This window comes from Cherax quadricarinatus, chromosome 87, assembly GCF_038502225.1.
Source record: "Cherax quadricarinatus isolate ZL_2023a chromosome 87, ASM3850222v1, whole genome shotgun sequence".
Taxonomy (NCBI): domain Eukaryota; kingdom Metazoa; phylum Arthropoda; class Malacostraca; order Decapoda; family Parastacidae; genus Cherax; species Cherax quadricarinatus.
Genome location: NC_091378.1, coordinates 14,550,363 through 14,573,098, shown reverse-complemented (window position 1 = coordinate 14,573,098; position 22,736 = coordinate 14,550,363). Strand labels below are relative to the sequence as shown.

Here is a 22,736-nt window from a genome sequence, read left to right as displayed (position 1 = left end):
TACTAGCGCCCTCTGAGGTAGTCTTACTAGCGCCCTCTGAGGTAGTCTTACTAGCACCCTCTGAGGTAGTCTTACTAGCACCCTCTGAGGTAGTCTTACTAGCACCCTCTGAGGTAGTCTTACTAGCACCCTCTGAGGTAGTCTTACTAGCGCCCTCTGAGGTAGTCTTACTAGCGCCCTCTGAGGTAGTCTTACTAGCGCCCTCTGAGGTAGTCTTACTAGCACCCTCTGAGGTAGTCTTACTAGCACCCTCTGAGGTAGTCTTACTAGCACCCTCTGAGGTAGTCTTACTAGTGCCCTCTGAGGTAGTCTTACTAGCACCCTCTGAGGTAGTCTTACTAGCGCCCTCTGAGGTAGGCTTACTAGTGCCCTCTGAGGTAGTCTTACTAGCACCCTCTGAGGTAGTCTTACTAGCGCCCTCTGAGGTAGGTTTACTAGTGCCCTCTGAGGTAGTCTTACTAGCGCCCTCTGAGGTAGGCTTACTAGTGCCCTCTGAGGTAGGCTTACTAGCGCCCTCTGAGGTAGTCTTACTAGCGCCCTCTGAGGTAGTCTTACTAGCGCCCTCTGAGGTAGTCTTACTAGCGCCCTCTGAGGTAGTCTTACTAGCGCCCTCTGAGGTAGGCTTACTAGTGCCCTCTGAGGTAGTCTTACTAGCACCCTCTGAGGTAGTCTTACTAGCACCCTCTGAGGTAGTCTTACTAGCGCCCTCTGAGGTAGTCTTACTAGCGCCCTCTGAGGTAGTCTTACTAGCACCCTCTGAGGTAGTCTTACTAGCACACTCTGAGGTAGTCTTACTAGCGCCCTCTGAGGTATGCTTACTAGCACACTCTGAGGTAGTCTTACTAGCACCCTCTGAGGTAGGCTTACTAGCACCCTCTGAGATAGTCTTACTAGCACACTCTGAGGTAGGTTTACTAGCACCCTCTCAGGTAGGATTACTAGCGCCCTCTGAGGTAGTCTTACTAGCGCCCTCTGAGGTAGTCTTAGTAGCACCCTCTGAGGTAGTATTACTAGCGCCCTCTGAGGTAGTCTTACTAGCGCCCTCTTAGGTAGTCTTACTAGCGCCCTCTGAGGTAGTCTTACTAGCGCCCTCTGAGGTAGTCTTACTAGCGCCCTCTGAGGTAGTCTTACTAGCACCCTCTGAGGTAGTCTTACTAGTGCCCTCTGAGGTAGGCTTACTATCGCCCTCTGAGGTAGGCTTACTAGCACCCTCTGAGGTAGTCTTACTAGCACCCTCTGAGGTAGTCTTACTAGCACCCTCTGAGGTAGGCTTACTATCGCCCTCTGAGGTAGTCTTACTAGCACCCTCTGAGGTAGTCTTACTAGCACCCTCTGAGGTAGGCTTACTATCGCCCTCTGAGGTAGTCTTACTAGCACCCTCTGAGGTAGTCTTACTAGCACCCTCTGAGGTAGTCTTACTAGCACCCTCTGAGGTAGGCTTACTAGCGCCCTCTGAGGTAGTCTTACTAGCGCCCTCTGAGGTAGTCTTACTAGCACCCTCTGAGGTAGTCTTACTAGTGCCCTCTGAGGTAGGCTTACTAGTGCCCTCTGAGGTAGGCTTACTAGTGCCCTCTGAGGTAGTCCTACTAGCGCCCTCTGAGGTAGTCTTACTAGTGCCCTCTGAGGTAGGCTTACTAGCACCCTCTGAGGTAGTCTTACTAGTGCCCTCTGAGGTAGGCTTACTAGTGCCCTCTGAGGTAGTCCTACTAGCGCCCTCTGAGGTAGTCTTACTAGCACCCTCTGAGGTAGTCTTACTAGCACCCTCTGAGGTAGTCTTACTAGTGCCCTCTGAGGTAGGCTTACTAGCACCCTCTGAGGTAGTCTTACTAGCACCCTCTGAGGTAGTCTTACTAGCACCCTCTGAGGTAGGCTTACTAGCACCCTCTGAGGTAATCTTACTAGTGCCCTCTGAGGTAGGCTTACTAGCACCCTCTGAGGTAGTCTTACTAGCACCCTCTGAGGTAGGCTTACTAGTGCCCTCTGAGGTAGGCTTACTAGTGCCCTCTGAGGTAGTCCTACTAGCACCCTCTGAGGTAGTCTTACTAGTGCCCTCTGAGGTAGGCTTACTAGTGCCCTCTGAGGTAGGCTTACTAGTGCCCTCTGAGGAAGTCCTACTAGCGCCCTCTGAGGTAGTCTTACTAGTGCCCTCTGAGGTAGGCTTACTAGCACCCTCTGAGGTAGGCTTACTAGCGCCCTCTGAGGGGAGATGACATACACTAACATAGGTGACCCGGTGGCCTGGTGGCTAAAGCTCCCGCTTCACACACGGAGGGCCTGGGTTCGATTCCCGGCGGGTGGAAACATTTCGACACGTTTCCTTACACCTGTTGTCCTGTTCACCTAGCAGCAAATATGTACCTGGGTGTTAGTCGACTGGTGGGTCGCATCCTGGGGGACAAGATTAATTACCCCAATGGAAATAAGTTAGACAGTCCTCGATGACGCACTGACTTTCTTGGGTTATCCTAGGTGGCTAACCCTCCGGGGTTAAAAATCCGAACGAAATCTTATCCTACAATTATTGTCTCTGTGGACTGAAGATCTTTGTGTAGGAGACGTAAACAACTCGACAATAGAAGCTTAATCTGCGATTTTTTTCCCTGTACCTTTATAAATATTAATTTACATCATTATTCCCAGTTAGTAACTACAAAATATACATAATGTCTTACACAAAATCTTAACAATGTTGGTAGAGCGACGTTGACTGACGTTACTAAAGTAAGGCAGGTCTCTCAGGTAGTCGACCCAGATAACACAAGCTATGGCGTGCCCGACTGATGACAGTGAACTGTTGGGGTCAACACAATATATATAATTTATTTCAATGCCGTGGCTACAATAATATACGTATAAAAAATAAATTTAAAAGTATTGAAACCACCAAATAATGGTTCTGGCATTTATATCATTATTTTTATAATATATATTATTTTAACCAATATGAACGCCAGTGCTAAAATTGTGAAATGTGAAATGTCAGTCATATATAGGTACCTGGAGTTTACCTGGAGAGAGTTTCGGGGGTCAACGCCCCCGCGGCCAGGTCTGTGACTAGGCCTCCTGTTGGATCAGAGCCTGATCAACCAGGCTGTTACTGCTGGCTGCACGCAATCCAACGTACGAGCCACAGCCCGGCTGGTCAGGTACCGACTTTAGGTGTTTGTCCATTCCCTGCTTAAAGACAGCCAGGGGTCTATTGGTAATCCCCCTGATGTATGCTGGGAGGCAGTTGAACAGTCTCGGGCCCCTGAAACTTATTGTATTGTCTCTTAACGTACTAGTGACACCCCTGCTTTTCATTGGGGGGATGTTGCATCGTCTGCTGAGTCTTGCTTTCGTAGTGAGTGATTTTCGTGTGCAAGTTCGGTACTAGTCCCTCTAGGATTTTCCAGGTGTATATAATCATGTATCTCTCCCTCCTGCGTTCCATGGAATACAGGTTTAGGAACCTCAAGCGCTCCCAGTAATTGAGGTGTTTTATCTCCGTTATGCGCGCCGTGAAGGTTCTCTGTACATTTTCTAGGTCAGCAATTTCACCTGCCTTGAAAGGTGCTGTTAGTGTGCAGCAATATTCCAGCCTAGATAGAACAAGTGACCTGAAGAGTGTCATCATGGGCTTGGCATCCCTAGTTTTGAAGGTTCTCATTATCCATCCTGTAATTTTTCTAGCAGATGTGATTAATACAATGTTATAGTCCTTGAAGGTGAGATCCTCCGACATGATCACTCCCAGGTCTTTGACGTTGGTTTTTCGCTTTATTTCGTGGAAGGAATTTGTTTTGTACTCTGATGAAGTTTTAATTTCCTCATGTTTACCATATCGGAGTAATTTAAATTTCTGATCGTTGAACTTCATATTGTTTTCTGCAGCCCATTGAAAGATTTAGTTGATGTCCGCCTGAAGCCTTGCAGTGTCTGCAATGGAATACACTGTCATGCAGATTCAGGTGTCATCTGCAAAGGAAGACACGGTGCTGTGGCTGACATCCTTGTCTATGTCGGATATGAGGATGAGAAACAATGTGGGAGCGAGTACTGTGCCTTGTGGAACGGAGCTTCTCACCGTAGCCGCCTCAGACTTTACTTTGACTAGTACTCTTTGTGTTCTGTTTGTGTGGAAATTATAGATCCATCTACCAACTTTTCCTGTTATTCCTTTAGCACGCATTTTGTGCGCTATTACGCCATGGTCACACTTGTCGAAGGCTTTTTCAAAGTCTGTATATATTACATATGCATTCTTTTTGTCTTCTAGTGCATCTAGGACATTGTCGTAGTGATCCAGTAGCTGAGACAGACAGCAGCGACCTGCTCTAAACCCATGTTGCCCTGGGTTGTGTAACTGATGAGTATCTAGATGGGTGGTGATCTTGCTTCTTAGAACCCTTTCAAAGATTTTTGTGATGTGGGATGTTAGTGCTATCGGTCTGTAGTTCTTTGCTATTGCTTTACTGCCCCCTTTGTGGAGTGGGGCTATGTCTGTTGTTTTTAGTAACTGTGAGACGACCTCCGTGTCCATGCTCCCTCTCCATAGGATGGTAAAAGCACCTGATAGGGGCTTCTTGCAGTTCTTGATGAACACAGAGTTCCATGAGTCTGGCCCTGGGGCAGAGCACATGGGCATGTCATTTATCGCCTGTTCGAAGTCATTTGGCGTCAGGATAATATCAGATAGGCTTGTGTTAACCAAATTCTGTGGTTCATAAAAAATCATTTTGATCTTCAACCCTCAGTCTGGTTAGCGGCTTGCTAGAAACTGAGTCATATTGGGACTTGAGTAGCTTACTCATTTCCTTGGTGTCATCTGTGTAGGACCCATCTTGTTTAAGTAGGGGCCCAATACTGGATGTTGTTCTCGACTTTGATTTGGTATAAGAAAAGAAATACTTTGGGTTTCTTTCGATTTCATTTATGGCTTTTAGTTCTTCCCACGATTCCTGACTCTTATAAGATCCGTTTAGCTTAAGTTCGATGTTTGATATTTCTCTGACCAGTGACTCAGATATATTGGCCTCTTTTAGCCGCTCTGTTATTCTTTTCCGTCGTCTGTAAAGGGAGCGCCTGTCTCTTTCTATTTTACTTCTACTACTCCTTTGTCTTAATTAAAGGAATAAGCCTTGAGCATACATTGAGCACCACCCAGTTAATCTGTTCTAGGCATAAGTTGGGGTCTGTGTTGCTTAGTCTATCTTCCCAGCTTATATCGTTTAGAACTTGATTTACTTGGTCCCACTTTATGTTCTTGCTATTGAAGTTGAATATGGTGAAGGCTCCCTCGTGACTAATCTCATTTTGTCGTTCTGGGGCTCCGCGTATACATGTCTGAACCTCGATTATGTTGTGATCTGAGCATATTTTTTTGATATGGTGACATTTCGTATCAGATCATCATTGTTAGTGAAGATGAGATCCAGTTTATTCTCCAATCTAGTAGGCTCTATTATTTGCTGGTTTAAGTTGAATTTTGTGCAGAGATTTAAAAGCTCGTGTGTGTGTGTGAGTTCTCATCGGAGCTGCCTCCTGGTGTTATCACTGCAACAATATTATTTGCTATATTCATCCATTTTAGGTGCCTCAAGTTGAAATCCCCAAGGAGCAAGATGTTGGGGGCAGGAGCTGGCAGATTTTCCAGAGAGTGGTCAATTTTTGACAGCTATTCGTGGAATTGCTGGGACGTTGCATCCGGAGGCTTGTAGACTACCACAATGACTATGTTTTGGTTCTCGATCTTTACTGCTAAAACTTCCACTACATCATTTGAGGCATTAAGCAGTTCTGTGCAAACAAGTGACTCCCTTTTGCCTGTTCACTCTGTCGCATCTGTATAGGATGTAACATGGGATCCATATTTCGTTGTCTAAGTGATCCTTTATGTGGGTCTCTGTGAAAGCCGCAAACATTGCCTTTGCCTCTGCAAGCAGTCCACGGATGAAAGGCATTTTGTTGTTCGTTGCTGGCTTTATACCCTGTATATTTGCAAAGAAGAATGTCATCGGACTGGTGGTATTGGTGGTACAGGGGGGGACTTTTTTTTCCGGCACTAGTATCTGCATCTGTTGGTTTGGAGTCGAGGCCATCGACTATGGTTCCACTCTAGAAATGACTGGATTAGCGTATGATTTCCGCCATTTCCTGCCAGTTTTTTTCCTTCCTGGCACTAAAAAAACTCCCCCTTTTGAGTAGCTGTGGCTACCCAGGTTTTCCCATGGCCTGGATGTTTTGTATCTTTTTGTCCCCTTTAGATGGTGTGCCTGGAAATTTAAGTTATAGCACAGTCTTTCCTGTACTGAAGAGGGACACATTTCAGGGTGAAAAAGTTTACAGGAAGTGAGTTTGCATTTTCCTGTAGTCATATGGGCCCAGCATTTTCTAGGGTGGTCATAGTTGCACGTCCCATCCGTTTTTCTAGATTTCCCATGCCTGCAGATACCAAGTGCATAGTATGTGCACAGGCTTGGTTTCCGTTTGCCTTGGGTTTCTGTGACTGTATTTCCTGTTGGTGCATGTTTACCTGTCTCATTCCTATCCTCAATAGTACTAACAATGGAGCTCTCACCAGTTGTTTCTGGTAATATATCCTTACTAATGCTAGTGGAGTCCCCTTGTTTGCTATCTCCTGTGGTATTACTAGTTTGTAATATTGGTTTTATCTTGTCCTTGACTACACTTGTTTCCTCACTACAGCTCCTGTCTCCCTCGAGGTCATTTATATGCATTCCCTCCTGCGAACATTTACTGACTACCTGGACAGCATCTCCATCCTCACCATTACTGTCTCCCAGGACAGCATCTCCATCCTCACCATTACTGTCTCCCAGGACAGCACCTCCATCCTCACCATTACTGTCTCCCAGGACAGCACCTCCATCCTCACCATTACTGTCTCCCAGGACAGCACCTCCATCCTCACCATTACTGTCTCCCAGGACAGCACCTCCATCCTCACCATTACTGTCTCCCAGGACAGCATCTCCATCCTCACCATTACTGTCTCCCAGGACAGCATCTCCATCCTCACCATTACTGTCTCCCAGGACAGCATCTCCATCCTCACCATTACTGTCTCCCAGGACAGCATCTCCATCCTCACCATTACTGTCTCCCAGGACAGCACCTCCATCCTCACCATTACTGTCTCCCAGGACAGCACCTCCATCCTCACCATTACTGTCTCCCAGGACAGCACCTCCATCCTCACCATTACTGTCTCCCAGGACAGCACCTCCATCCTCACCATTACTGTCTCCCAGGACAGCATCTCCATCCCCACCATTACTGTCTCCCAGGACAGCATCTCCATCCTCACCATTACTGTCTCCCAGGACAGCATCTCCATCCTCACCATTACTGTCTCACAGGACAGCATCTCCATCCTCACCATTACTGTCTCCCAGGACAGCATCTCCATCCCCACCATTACTGTCTCCCAGGACAGCATCTCCATCCTCACCATTACTGTCTCCCAGGACAGCATCTCCATCCTCACCATTACTGTCTCCCAGGACAGCACCTCCATCCTCACCATTACTGTCTCCCAGGACAGCACCTCCATCATCACCATTACTGCCTCCATCCTCACCATTACTGTCTCCCAGGACAGCACCTCCATCATTACTGTCTCCCAGGACAGCATCCAGCTACCATTACTGTCTCCCAGGACAGCACCCATCCATTACTGTCTCAGGACCATCCATACTGTCTCCCAGGACAGCATCTCCATCCTCACCATTACTGTCTCCCAGGACAGCACCACCATCCAGGACAGCATCCTCACCATTACTGTCTCCCAGGACAGCACCTCCATCCTCACCATTACTGTCTCCCAGGACAGCACCTCCATCCTCACCATTACTGTCTCCCAGGACAGCACCTCCATCCTCACCATTACTGTCTCCCAGGACAGCACCTCCATCCTCACCATTACTGCCTCCCAGGACAGCATCTCCATCCTCACCATTACTGTCTCCCAGGACAGCACCTCCATCCTCACCATTACTGTCTCCCAGGACAGCATCTCCATCCTCACCATTACTGTCTCCCAGGACAGCACCTCCATCCTCACCATTACTGTCTCCCAGGACAGCACCTCCATCCTCACCATTACTGCCTCCCAGGACAGCATCTCCATCCTCACCATTACTGTCTCCCAGGACAGCACCTCCATCCTCACCATTACTGTCTCCCAGGACAGCACCTCCATCCTCACCATTACTGTCTCCCAGGACAGCACCTCCATCCCCACCATTACTGTCTCCCAGGACAGCACCTCCATCCTCACCATTACTGCCTCCCAGGACAGCATCTCCATCCTCACCATTACTGTCTCCCAGGACAGCATCTCCATCCTCACCATTACTGTCTCCCAGGACAGCATCTCCATCCTCACCATTACTGCCTCCCAGGACAGCACCTCCATCCTCACCATTACTGTCTCCCAGGACAGCATCTCCATCCTCACCATTACTGTCTCCCAGGACAGCATCTCCATCCTCACCATTACTGCCTCCCAGGACAGCACCTCCATCCTCACCATTACTGTCTCCCAGGACAGCACCTCCATCCCCACCATTACTGTCTCCCAGGACAGCACCTCCATCCTCACCATTACTGCCTCCCAGGACAGCATCTCCATCCTCACCATTACTGTCTCCCAGGACAGCACCTCCATCCTCACCATTACTGCCTCCCAGGACAGCATCTCCATCCTCACCATTACTGTCTCCCAGGACAGCACCTCCATCCTCACCATTACTGCCTCCCAGGACAGCATCTCCATCCTCACCATTACTGTCTCCCAGGACAGCATCTCCATCCTCACCATTACTGTCTCCCAGGACAGCATCTCCATCCTCACCATTACTGTCTCCCAGGACAGCACCTCCATCCTCACCATTACTGCCTCCCAGGACAGCATCTCCATCCTCACCATTACTGTCTCCCAGGACAGCATCTCCATCCTCACCATTACTGTCTCCCAGGACAGCACCTCCATCCTCACCATTACTGCCTCCCAGGACAGCATCTCCATCCTCACCATTACTGTCTCCCAGGACAGCACCTCCATCCTCACCATTACTATCTCCCTGGACAGCACCTCCATCCTCACCATTACTGTCTCCCAGGACAGCATCTCCATCCTCACCATTACTGTCTCCCAGGACAGCACCTCCATCCTCACCATTACTGCCTCCCAGGACAGCATCTCCATCCTCACCATTACTGTCTCCCAGGACAGCACCTCCATCCTCACCATTACTGCCTCCCAGGACAGCATCTCCATCCTCACCATTACTGTCTCCCAGGACAGCACCTCCATCTTCACCATTACTGTCTCCCAGGACAGCACCTCCATCCTCACCATTACTGTCTCCCAGGACAGCACCTCCATCCTCACCATTACTGTCTCCCAGGACAGCACCTTCATCCTCACCATTTCTGTCTCAGAGGACAGCACCTCCATCCTCACCATTACTGTCTCCCAGGACAGCACCTCCATCTTCACCATTACTGCCTCCCAGGACAGCACCTCTATCCTCACCATTACTGCCTCCCAGGACAGCACATTCATCCTCACCATTTCTGTCTCCAAGGACAGCACTTCCATCCTCACCATTACTGTCTCCCAGGACAGCACCTCCATCCTCACCATTTCTGTCTCTCAGGACAGCACCTCCATCCTCACCATTACTGTCTCCCAGGACAGCACCTCCAGCTTCACCATTACTGTCTACCAGGACAGCACCTCCAGCTTCACCATTACTGTCTCCCAGGACAGCATCTCCATCCTCACCATTACTGTCTCCCAGGACAGAACCTCCAGCTTCACCATTACTGTCTCCCAGGACAGCACCTCCATCATCACCATTACTGTCTCCGAGGACAGCACCTCCATCCTCACCATTACTGTCTCCGAGGACAGCACCTCCAGCTTCACCATAACTGTCTACCAGGACAGAACCTCCATCCTCACCATTAGTGTCTCCGAGGACAGCACCTCCAGCTTCACCATAACTGTCTACCAGGGCAGCACCTCCATCCTCACCATTACTGTCTCCGAGGACAGCACCTCCAGCTTCACCATAACTGTCTACCAGGACAGCACCTCCATCCTCACTATTACTGTCTCCCAGGACAGCACCTCCAGCTTCACCATTACTGTCTCCCAGGACAGCACCTCCAGCTTCACCATAACTGTCTACCTGGGCAGCACCTCCATCCTCACCATTACTGTCTCCGAGGACAGCACCTCCAGCTTCACCATAACTGTCTACCAGGACAGCACCTCCATCCTCACTATTACTGTCTCCCAGGACAGCACCTCCAGCTTCACCATTACTGTCTCCCAGGACAGTACCTCCAGCTTCACCATAACTGTCTACCTGGGCAGCACCTCCTGCTTCACCATTACTGTCTCCGAGGACAGCACCTCCAGCTTCACCATAACTGTCTACCAGGACAGCACCTCCATCCTCACTATTACTGTCTCCCAGGACAGCACCTCCAGCTTCACCATTACTGTCTCCCAGGACAGCACCTCCAGCTTCACCATAACTGTCTACCTGGGCAGCACCTCCAGCTTCACCATTACTGTCTCCGAGGACAGCACCTCCAGCTTCACCATTACTGTCTCCCACGACAGCACTATCAGCCCCACGTTTACTTACTACCAGGACATCATCTCCAGCCTTACAGTTTCTGACTACATGGCCAGTATCAAGGGCAGTACCATTCAGCCCAGACTTTTTATTTTCCCATCTGTTGTAGAAAGCTTCCAGGTTGTCTATGAAAGCAGCTTTGATGTTGACCTCTTTTAATACCCTTGTGATTTTAGTCCACAGATTTATCTCATTTGGACATACCCAAAAACACTTCCCTGATTTAACACTGCTTGTAGCTAGTTCTTGGATATCTGCACAAGGGGCGTGACACCAATTTTCACAAAAATGGCAATTTATCCATGTGGAAGCCCGTTTGTTTGATTGACTGCAGACTACACAGAGCTTCATAATGTGATTTGAATAGTTGATTTACTCTAGTTCTAATAGTAACCCCTTGAATATTCTACTAATAACCTCCTTAAAGTGAAGATCTGGATATTTGTATTACTATTTCTAACTGTATATGTATATTAGGACAGCTTACCGGTGTGCATTTCCAGTACGTTTCCAGACATAAAATGTGGACAGTTGAAGCAGCTTTGTGACAGAGGATTTAAGAGAGAGAGAGAGAGAGAGAGAGAGAGAGAGAGAGAGAGAGAGAGAGAGAGAGAGAGAGAGAGAGAGAGAGAGAGAGAGAGAGAGAGAGAGAGAGAGAGAGAGAGAGAGAGAGAGAGAGAGAGAGAGAGAGAGAGAGAGAGAGAGAGAGAGAGAGAGAGAGAGAGAGAGAGAGAGCGAGAGAGAGCGAGAGAGAGAGAGAGAGAGAGAGAGAGAGAGAGAGAGAGAGAGAGAGAGGGAGAGAGAGAGAGAGAGAGAGAGAGAGAGAGAGAGAGAGAGAGAGAGAGAGAGAGAGAGAGAGAGAGAGAGAGAGAGAGAAAGAGAGAGAGAGAGAGAGAGAGAGGAGAGAGAGAGAGAGAGAGAGAGAGAGAGAGAGAGAGAGAAAGAGAGAGAGAGAGAGAGAGAGAGAGAGAGAGAGAGAGAGAGAGAGAGAGAGAGAGAGAGAGAGAGAGAGAGAGAGAGAGAGAGAGAGAGAGAGAGAGAGAGAGAGAGAGAGAGGAAGAACCATGTTGTAAATCTTGCAAACAAGGCAGCCAGGAAGCTTACAGCACTTCGCCGTATCTCGCATCTGCTTGACAGTAGGGGTTGCAAGATCCTGTACGAGGCACAAGTACGCTCACACCTTGAGTATGCTCCACTTTCTTGGTTTGCCTGCCCCCTCTCATCTGCGACTGCTTGACAGAGTAGAGAACAGAGAAGACGTCTCATCTCTCGCCTGGACCCATCCTGGATAGATCTGTCATTTCAGCAGAGCCTTCAACATAGGAGGGATGTGGGTGGCCTTACTGTTATGTACAAGGCCAATATTGTCAAAATACCACACTTGGATCCACTTCGAGGACAGCGTGAAACAAGCTTTTATGCCACAAGACGGGCAGAAAGCAGCAACTTCACTCTGGCTGTACCCTTCTCCAGAACATCACTCCATCTGAGATCATACATACCCATGATGACTCGAGTATGGAACACATTCGTACAGCATAATGATGTCAACGAGATAACGTCAGTTGATCAAATGAAAATGCTGGCCCACAGATGGCTCCAACTTCATCCTGTTCCCTACTTGTATGTCTCATAACAATAAAAATGCTTTCAAATGAGCTGATGTAGGTAACAGCTCTTAGCTTGCCAATAAAGTTAGGAATCCTTAACCTGTAAATAGCTGTCAATAAAGCTAGGGATCCTTAACCTTGTCAAACCCTGTGTAAAAAAAAAAAAAAGAGAGAGAGAGAGAGAGAGAGAGAGAAAGAGAGAGAGAGAGAGAGCCGGAGATCAGCCCACCAAAAACGTAGAAATGTTGGAGTTAAAAAATACAAATCATTTGGAGCAGCTGTTATGTTTGTTTAGTGATGCTTCAGCAGGTGAAACTTCTTTATATTGACTTTAACTGTGTAATATAAAGACATGATGACGAGGACAGTGGAAGATGAAGAGACTTGATGACGAGGACAGTGGAAGATGAAGAGACTTGATGACGAGGACAGTGGAAGATGAAGAGACTTGATGACGAGGACAGTGGGTAGTGGAAGGTGTAGAGACATGATGACGAGGACGGTGGACAGTGGAAGGTGTAGAGACATGATGACGAGGACAGTGAAAGATGGAGACATGAGGACGAGGACAGTGAAAGATGTAGAGACATGATTACGAGGACGGTGGACAGTGGAAGGTGTAGAGACATGAGGACGAGGACGGTGGACAGTGGAAGGTGTAGATACATGAGGACGACGACGTTGGACAGTGGAAGCTGTAGAAACATGAGGACGAAGATGGTGGACAGTGGAAGGTGTAGAGACATGAGGACGAGGACGGTGGACAGTGGAAGGTGCAGAGACATGAGGACGAGGACGGTGGACAGTGGAAGGTGTAGAGACATAAGAACGAGGACGGTGGACAGTGGAAGGTGTAGAGACATGAGGACGAGGACGGTGGACAGTGGAAGGTGTAGAGACATAAGAACGAGGACGGTGGACAGTGGAAGGTGTAGAGACATAAGAACGAGGACGGTGGACAGTGGAAGGTGTAGAGACATAAGAACGAGGACGGTGGACAGTGGAAGGTGTAGAGACATAAGAACGAGGACGGTGGACAGTGGAAGGTGTAGAGACATAAGAACGAGGACGGTGGACAGTGGAAGGTGTGAGACATAAGAACGAGGACGGTGGACAGTGGAAGGTGTAGAGACATGAGGACGAGGACGGTGGACAGGTGGAAGGTGTAGAGACATAAGAACGAGGACGGTGGACAGTGGAAGGTGTAGAGACATAAGGACGAGGACGGTGGACAGTGGAAGGTGTAGAGACATAAGGACGAGGACGGTGGACAGTGGAAGGTGTAGAGACAAGAGGACCAGGACGTGGGACAGTGGAAGGTGTGGAGACATAAGAACGAGGACGGTGGACAGGTGGAAGGTGTAGAGACATAAGAACGAGGACGGTGGACAGTGGAAGGTGTAGAGACATAAGAACGAGGACGGTGGACAGTGGAAGGTGTAGAGACATAAGAACGAGGACGGTAGACAGTGAAAGATGTAGAGACATGATTACGAGGACGGTGGACAGTGGAAGGTGTAGAAACATGAGGACGAGGATGGTGGACAGTGGAAGGTGTAGAGACATGAGGACGAGGACGGTGGACAGTGGAAGGTGTAGAGACATGAGGACGAGGACGGTGGACAGTGGAAGGTGTAGAGACATAAGAACGAGGACGGTGGACAGTGGAAGGTGTAGAGACATAAGAACGAGGACGGTGGACAGTGGAAGGTGTAGAGACATGAGGACGAGGACGGTGGACAGTGGAAGGTGTAGAGACATAAGAACGAGGACGGTGGACAGTGGAAGGTGTAGAGACATAAGAACGAGGACGGTGGACAGTGGAAGGTGTAGAGACATAAGAACGAGGACGGTGGACAGTGGAAGGTGTAGAGACATAAGAACGAGGACGGTGGACAGTGGAAGGTGTAGAGACATAAGAACGAGGACGGTGGACAGTGGAAGGTGTAGAGACATAAGAACGAGGACGGTGGACAGTGGAAGGTGTAGAGACATGAGGACGAGGACGGTGGACAGTGGAAGGTGTAGAGACATAAGAACGAGGACGGTGGACAGTGGAAGGTGTAGAGACATAAGAACGAGGACGGTGGACAGTGGAAGGTGTAGAGACATAAGAACGAGGACGGTGGACAGTGGAAGGTGTAGAGACATGAGGACGAGGACGGTGGACAGTGGAAGGTGTAGAGACATAAGAACGAGGACGGTGGACAGTGGAAGGTGTAGAGACATAAGAACGAGGACGGTGGACAGTGGAAGGTGTAGAGACATAAGAACGAGGACGGTGGACAGTGGAAGGTGTAGAGACATAAGAACGAGGACGGTAGACAGTGGAAGGTGTAGAGACATAAGAACGAGGACGGTGGACAGTGGAAGGTGTAGAGACATGAGGACGAGGACGGTGGACAGTGGAAGGTGTAGAGACATGAGGACGAGGACGGTGGACAGTGGAAGGTGTAGAGACATGAGGACGAGGACGGTGGACAGTGGAAGGTGTAGAGACATAAGAACGAGGACGGTGGACAGTGGAAGGTGTAGAGACATAAGAACGAGGACGGTGGACAGTGGAAGGTGTAGAGACATAAGAACGAGGACGGTGGACAGTGGAAGGTGTAGAGACATGAGGACGAGGACGGTGGACAGTGGAAGGTGTAGAGACATAAGAACGAGGACGGTGGACAGTGGAAGGTGTAGAGACATAAGAACGAGGACGGTGGACAGTGGAAGGTGTAGAGACATAAGAACGAGGACGGTGGACAGTGGAAGGTGTAGAGACATAAGAACGAGGACGGTAGACAGTGGAAGGTGTAGAGACATAAGAACGAGGACGGTGGACAGTGGAAGGTGTAGAGACATGAGGACGAGGACGGTGGACAGTGGAAGGTGTAGAGACATGAGGACGAGGACGGTGGACAGTGGAAGGTGTAGAGACATGAGGACGAGGACGGTGGACAGTGGAAGGTGTAGAGACATAAGAACGAGGACGGTGGACAGTGGAAGGTGTAGAGACATAAGAACGAGGACGGTGGACAGTGGAAGGTGTAGAGACATGAGGACGAGGACGGTGGACAGTGGAAGGTGTAGAGACATAAGAACGAGGACGGTGGACAGTGGAAGGTGTAGAGACATAAGAACGAGGACGGTGGACAGTGGAAGGTGTAGAGACATAAGAACGAGGACGGTGGACAGTGGAAGGTGTAGAGACATAAGAACGAGGACGGTGGACAGTGGAAGGTGTAGAGACATAAGAACGAGGACGGTGGACAGTGGAAGGTGTAGAGACATAAGAACGAGGACGGTGGACAGTGGAAGGTGTAGAGACATGAGGACGAGGACGGTGGACAGTGGAAGGTGTAGAGACATAAGAACGAGGACGGTGGACAGTGGAAGGTGTAGAGACATAAGAACGAGGACGGTGGACAGTGGAAGGTGTAGAGACATAAGAACGAGGACGGTGGACAGTGGAAGGTGTAGAGACATGAGGACGAGGACGGTGGACAGTGGAAGGTGTAGAGACATAAGAACGAGGACGGTGGACAGTGGAAGGTGTAGAGACATAAGAACGAGGACGGTGGACAGTGGAAGGTGTAGAGACATAAGAACGAGGACGGTGGACAGTGGAAGGTGTAGAGACATAAGAACGAGGACGGTAGACAGTGGAAGGTGTAGAGACATAAGAACGAGGACGGTGGACAGTGGAAGGTGTAGAGACATGAGGACGAGGACGGTGGACAGTGGAAGGTGTAGAGACATGAGGACGAGGACGGTGGACAGTGGAAGGTGTAGAGACATGAGGACGAGGACGGTGGACAGTGGAAGGTGTAGAGACATAAGAACGAGGACGGTGGACAGTGGAAGGTGTAGAGACATAAGAACGAGGACGGTGGACAGTGGAAGGTGTAGAGACATGAGGACGAGGACGGTGGACAGTGGAAGGTGTAGAGACATAAGAACGAGGACGGTAGACAGTGGAAGGTGTAGAGACATAAGAACGAGGACGGTGGACAGTGGAAGGTGTAGAGACATGAGGACGAGGACGGTGGACAGTGGAAGGTGTAGAGACATGAGGACGAGGACGGTGGACAGTGGAAGGTGTAGAGACATGAGGACGAGGACGGTGGACAGTGGAAGGTGTAGAGACATAAGAACGAGGACGGTGGACAGTGGAAGGTGTAGAGACATAAGAACGAGGACGGTGGACAGTGGAAGGTGTAGAGACATGAGGACGAGGACGGTGGACAGTGGAAGGTGTAGAGACATGAGAACGAGGACGGTGGACAGTGGAAGGTGTAGAGACATAAGAACGAGGACGGTGGACAGTGGAAGGTGTAGAGACATAAGAACGAGGACGGTGGACAGTGGAAGGTGTAGAGACATAAGAACGAGGACGGTGGACAGTGGAAGGTGTAGAGACATAAGAACGAGGACGGTGGACAGTGGAAGGTGTAGAGACATAAGAACGAGGACGGTGGACAGTGGAAGGTGTAGAGACATAAGAACGAGGACGGTGGACAGTGGAAGGTGTAGAGACATAAGAACGAGGACGGTGGACAGTGGAAGGTGTAGAGACATAAGAACGAGGACGGTGGACAGTGGAAGGTGTAGAGACATAAGAACGAGGACGGTGGACAGTGGAAGGTGTAGAGACATAAGAACGAGGACGGTGGACAGTGGAAGGTGTAGAGACATGAGGACGAGGACGGTGGACAGTGGAAGGTGTAGAGACATAAGAACGAGGACGGTGGACAGTGGAAGGTGTAGAGACATAAGAACGAGGACGGTGGACAGTGGAAGGTGTAGAGACATAAGAACGAGGACGGTGGACAGTGGAAGGTGTAGAGACATGAGGACGAGGACGGTGGACAGTGGAAGGTGTAGAGAGAAGCAACAGTTGATGACTTGGTCACCGTCAGTGTAATTTTTTCTATGACTTTGACCAGAGAAAGAGAAGATATGTCTTAGGAAATTTTTGTTGGGCTTAACTTTGCTGATGAAAGACTGTCAGTATAACTTTGATGGGGAATAACTGAGTAGATATGTCAAGGAAGTTTTGCTGGAACATATCAAAGCAAAAGTGCAAATATATCATAAGTAATATTGCAGAGATTTAACCCAAAAGTTTACGTATATCAGTGTTTTTTTGGTGGGGGTTAAGTTAGCAAAAGTGTAAATAAGTCAACTTATTGTAATTGTGCTGGAGATTAACCTAGAAGTGCAGATATATCATGGAACTGGATTCAACTACTGATAGATTTGCTTAATATGCAAGTTGTTTTGATCAGTTTGGTAACTTTTTTATGCCTCCCATGACCATCCTGTAGGTAGTAGGACACAAAGTGAAACAAAATTGGTCAGGAAAGTGGAGCCTTCAGGACCCATAATACATTAATACATTGGTTTAAAATCTGACCTGAGAACACCGCTGTATACCGCAGCTACGAAGAGCCCTGACAACCCTGGTAGGTGATTCAACTTATCTGTTACCAGATAAGGCAAAATCTCGTCAGGTTTTGTTATTCTTCCCGAGGTTAAAGGATCACAGTTGTTGTAGACAGCATAGGCGACGAGGCCACAGAAGTAGAATATACCACACAGCACAAACAATCCCATTATAAAGAAACTGCAAAGTCTGCAAAAAATCAATAAGTGGTTTTAAATAAGTCTTGTTCTGTTAGATTTTTAAAATAAACAAAAATCAAAATTTATTTGAACGCAAAAAATTTGCTGTGAAAAATGTCACATAGGTAAAAAAAAACTCTTACTTTAAAAAATTAAATTTAACTTAGTTTTCTGGAGTACCTAGAGTATACCTGGAGAGGGTCTAGGGGTCCAACGCCCCCGTGGCTCGGTGTGAGACCAGGCTTCGTGGTGCATCAGGGTCTGATCAACCAGGCTGTTACTGCTGGCCGCACGGAAACTGACTTACAAACCACAGCCCGTCTGGTCAGGTACTGACTTTAGGTGCCTGTCCAGTGCCTTCTTGAAGACAGCCAGGGGTCTATTCGTAATTCCCCTTATGTATGTTGGGAGGCAGTTGAACAGTCTTGGGCCCCTGACACTTATTGTGTTGTCTCTCAGTGTACTCGTGGCGCCACTGCTTTTCGTTAGGGGAATGTTGCAATTCCTGTCGAGTCTCTTGCTTTTATAGGTAGTGATTCTCGTGTGAAAGTTGGGTCCTAATCCCTGTAGGATTTTACAAATGTATATTATCATGTATCTCTCTCGCCTGCATTCCAGGGAATACAAATCAAGGGCCTTCAACCGTTCCCAGTAATTTAGATGCCTTATCGTACTTATGTGTGCCGTTAAAGTTCATTGTACACTCTCCAGGTCAGCAATTTCGCCAGCCTTGACGGGGGCAGTTAGTGTACAGCAGTATTCCAGCAAAGAGAGAACAAGTGATTTGAAGAGAATCATCATTGGCTTTGCGTCCCTGGTTTTGAAGGTTCTCATTATACATACTATCATTTTCCTAGGAGATGAGGTAGATACATTGCTGTGGTCTTTGAAGGTGAGATCCTCTGACATTATCACTCCCAGGTCTTTTACATTACTCTTTTGCTCTATGGTTAGAATTTCTTGTATACCCTCATACAGCCTTAATTTTCTCAAGTATTTCATATCTGAGTAGTTGAAATTGGTTTTCATTGAACTTCATATTGTTTCGAGTGGCCCATTTGAAGATTTGGTTGATATCTGCCTGGAGTCTTGCAGTGTCTTTGATGGAGGTCACTGCCATGGCAATTAAGTAAGTTTCATTAGTTATGCACAAATACAATTACAATAGCAGCATATGTGTGGAAAACCTAGGATAATCCAAAAAAGTCAGAGTGACATTTCCATTGGGGTCATTTAATCCAGGTGTCATCTACAAAGGAAGACACAGAGCTATGGCTTACATCTCTGACTATGGCGGATATGAGGATAAGAAATAGGATGAGAGTAAGTACCGTGTCTTGTGGAACAGAGCTTTTCACCGTAGCTGAACCAGACTTTACTCTGTCTACTATTATTCTTTGTCTTCTATTTGATAGGAAGTTATAGGTTCATCTGCCAACTTTTCCTGTTTTACCTTTATCAAGCATTTTGTACGCCATTACACCATGGTCACAGTTGTCGAAGGCTTTCACAGTCTGTGTATACTACATCTGCATTCTGTTTATCCTCAATAGCATCCAGGACCTTGTCATAGTGGTCCAGTAGCTGGGACAGGCATGAGCGACCTGCTCTAAACCCGTGTAGCCCTGGGTTGTGTAATTGATGGGTATCTAGATGGTTGACCATCTTAATTCTCAGAACCCTTTCAAAGATTTTTATGATGTGGGATGTTAGTGCTATCAGTCTGTAGATCTTTACAATTACTTTACTGCCACCAATAACTTTACAGATATTTTGCGTCTGTGATTGTCGACAAGAGTTCCCTCAAGCTCATCTCGTAACTAGATGTGATTGTCGACAAGAGTTCCCTCAAGCTCATCTCGTAACTAGATGTGATTGTCGACAAGAGTTCCCTCAAGCTCATCTCGTAACTAGATGTGATTGTCGACAAGAGTTCCCTCAAGCTCATCTCGTAACTAGATGTGATTGTCGACAAGAGTTCCCTCAAGCTCATCTCGTAACTAGATGTGATTGCCGACAAGAGTTCCCTCAAGCTCATCTCGTAACTAGATGTGATTGTCGACAAGAGTTCCCTCAAGCTCATCTCGTAACTAGATGTGATTGTCGACAAGAGTTCCCTCAAGCTCATCTCGTAACTAGATTTGATTGTCGACAAGAGTTCCCTCAAGCTCATCTCGTAACTTGATTTGATTGTCGACAAGAGTTCCCTCAAGCTCATCTCGTAACTAGATGTGATTGTCGACAAGAGTTCCCTCAAACTCATCTCGTAACTAGATTTGATTGTCGACAAGAGTTCCCTCAAGCTCATCTCGTAACTAGATGTGATTGTCGACAAGAGTTCCCTCAAGCTCATCTTGTAACTAGATGTGATTGTCGACAAGAGTTCCCTCAAGCTCATCTCGTAACTAGATGTGATTGCCGACAAGAGTTCTCTCAAGCTCATCTCGTAACTAGATGTGATTGCCGACAAGAGTTCCCTCAAGCTCATCTCGTAACTAGATGTGATTGTCGACAAGAGTTCCCTCAAGCTCATCTCGTAACTAGATGTATTTAGATCACTGTATGTTCTATGAAAGGTTTCCTCATATAGCATAACCTCAGACTCCTGTACGTCTATGTAAATGAGAGGAATAGTGCAGAGTGCAGCATAAGTTTTATATGCAGTGAAATATTAGGGTTGAAGATATGATGCTAATGAAAAGAGGTATTCACTAGTTATCATATGGATGCTAATATCACAATTTCTTTAATAAAAGTGGTAAACTTGGACCTACACAGCGCAAATCTAAATCAGATTTTCCAGTAAGAAAGACAAGAACTGAAGCCAAGCTCAAGATGAATTCTCTTGCTATCTCAGAGTGACCAATATCTTAAAACACAGCAGCACATTAACTTTGAAGAACTTCAGAATGTACATAATTAAATTATCATCCTTAAAAGATGAAGATAAACAAAAGAGTAAGATTAAGGATGCATGTTATTACTAATTTTTTTACATTTGGGAGCAAAACAGTAATTTTGTATAATGATCTTGAGGACACTTTATGTGCACATCACAGTAACTTAAGAAGATCTAACATCTCAGTAACTTCAAAGGTTGACTTATTTATAATCAGAAGAGACATTCTCCACTTATTCACAAACCAGTTTCAATAATAAAACTGACACATTCAGACATAAGAACATAAGAACATAAGAACGAAGGAACACTGCAGCAGGCCTACTGGCCCATGCGAGGCAGGTCCAAGTCTCCTACCTGCTTAAGCCAATGCACCCAACCTAGTCAGGTCAGGTCACATTGACTTAAGAACATAAGAACATAAGAACGAAGGAACACTGCAGAAGGCCTACTGGCCCATGCGAGGCAGGTCCAAGTCTCCTACCGGCTTAAGCCAATGCACCCAACCTAGTCAGGTCAGATCACATTGACTTAAGGGAGGAACACGGCAACCGACCTGGTAGCACAAGCTATCAGGTCTAACTCACACCCACCCACATCCACTCATGTATTTATCCAACCTATTTTTAAAGCTACACAACGTTCTGGCCTCTATAACGGTACTTGGGAGTTTGTTCCACTCATCCACAACTCTATTACCAAACCAGTACTTTCCTATATCCTTCCTGAATCTGAATTTTTCCAACTTAAAACCATTGCTGCGAGTCCTGTCTAGGCTAGATATTTTCAGCACACTATTTACATCCCCTTTATTTATTCCTGTCTTCCATTTATACACCTCAATCATATCCCCCCTAATTCTACGTCTTTCTAGAGAGTGCAGATTCAGGGCCCTTAGTCTATCCTAATAGGGAAGGTTTCTGATACATGGGATCAACTTTGTCATCCTCCTTTGTACATTTTCCAGAGAATTTATATCCATTCTGTAATAAGGTGACCAAAACTGTGCAGCATAATCTAAATGAGGCCTAACCAAGGATGTATAGAGTTGAAGAACAACCTGAGGACTCCTATTATTTATGCTTCTTGATATGAAGCCAAGGATTCTATTAGCTTTATTGCGAACACTTATGCACTGTTGTCTTGGTTTCAGATTACTGCTAACCAGAACTCCTAAATCTTTTTCGCAATCCGTAATATTAAGATCTACATTATTTAGTTTATATGTGGCATGGTTATTGTCCTGTCCAACATTTAGAACTTTGCATTTGTCTATATTAAACTGCATCTGCCACTTCTCCGACCACTGCATCAGTCTATTCAAATCTTCCTGGAGTGCTCGAATGTCCTCGTCAGAATGAATTCGACGGCCTATTTTGGTGTCATCGGCAAACTTGCCGATGTCGCTCTTTATGCCCTCATCTATGTCGTTTATGTAGATTGTGAACAGCAGGGGGCCCAACACTGACCCCTGTGGAACACCGCTCGTGACACTTCCCCACTCTGATTTCTCCCCATTTATGCAAACTCTCTGCTGCCTATTTGTCAACCATGCCTCTATCCAGGAAAAAATTTCTCCTCCTATTCCATGTGCTTTAATTTTCCTCAATAGTCTCTGATGTGGGACCCTGTCAAAAGCCTTACTGAAGTCCATATACACAATATCATATTCATTACCATGATCTACCTCCTCAAATACCTTAGTGAAAAAAGTTAATAAATTCGTAAGGCAGGAACGCCCCTTTGTAAAACCATGCTGAGATTCGTTGATTAATTTATGCTTTTCAAGGTGGCTACGAACTGCCTCGGCAATTATTGATTCCATAAATTTTCCCACTATGGAGGTTAGGCTTATTGGTCTATAGTTCGAAGCTAAGGACCTGTCACCTGTTTTGAAAATAGGTATCACATTTGCCATTTTCCACTTATCTGGCACCATGCCAGTTTGTAGTG

At 47.2% G+C, this 22,736-nt stretch overlaps 1 protein-coding gene across 2 annotated transcripts in view; it reads right to left on the bottom strand.

Annotated features, from left to right (window-relative positions):
* Positions 1-22,736, bottom strand: part of LOC138855264 (sodium-coupled monocarboxylate transporter 1-like) — a 130,451-nt gene that overhangs the window by 8,547 nt on the left and 99,168 nt on the right. For both annotated transcript variants that reach the window (XM_070103760.1, XM_070103761.1), the window contains 2 exons: positions 17,676-17,894; positions 2,673-2,791 (listed from right to left, as the gene is read on the bottom strand). In XM_070103760.1, the coding sequence (XP_069959861.1) occupies positions 2,673-2,791; positions 17,676-17,894 (338 nt within the window). The remainder of the gene's footprint in view (positions 1-2,672; positions 2,792-17,675; positions 17,895-22,736) is intronic.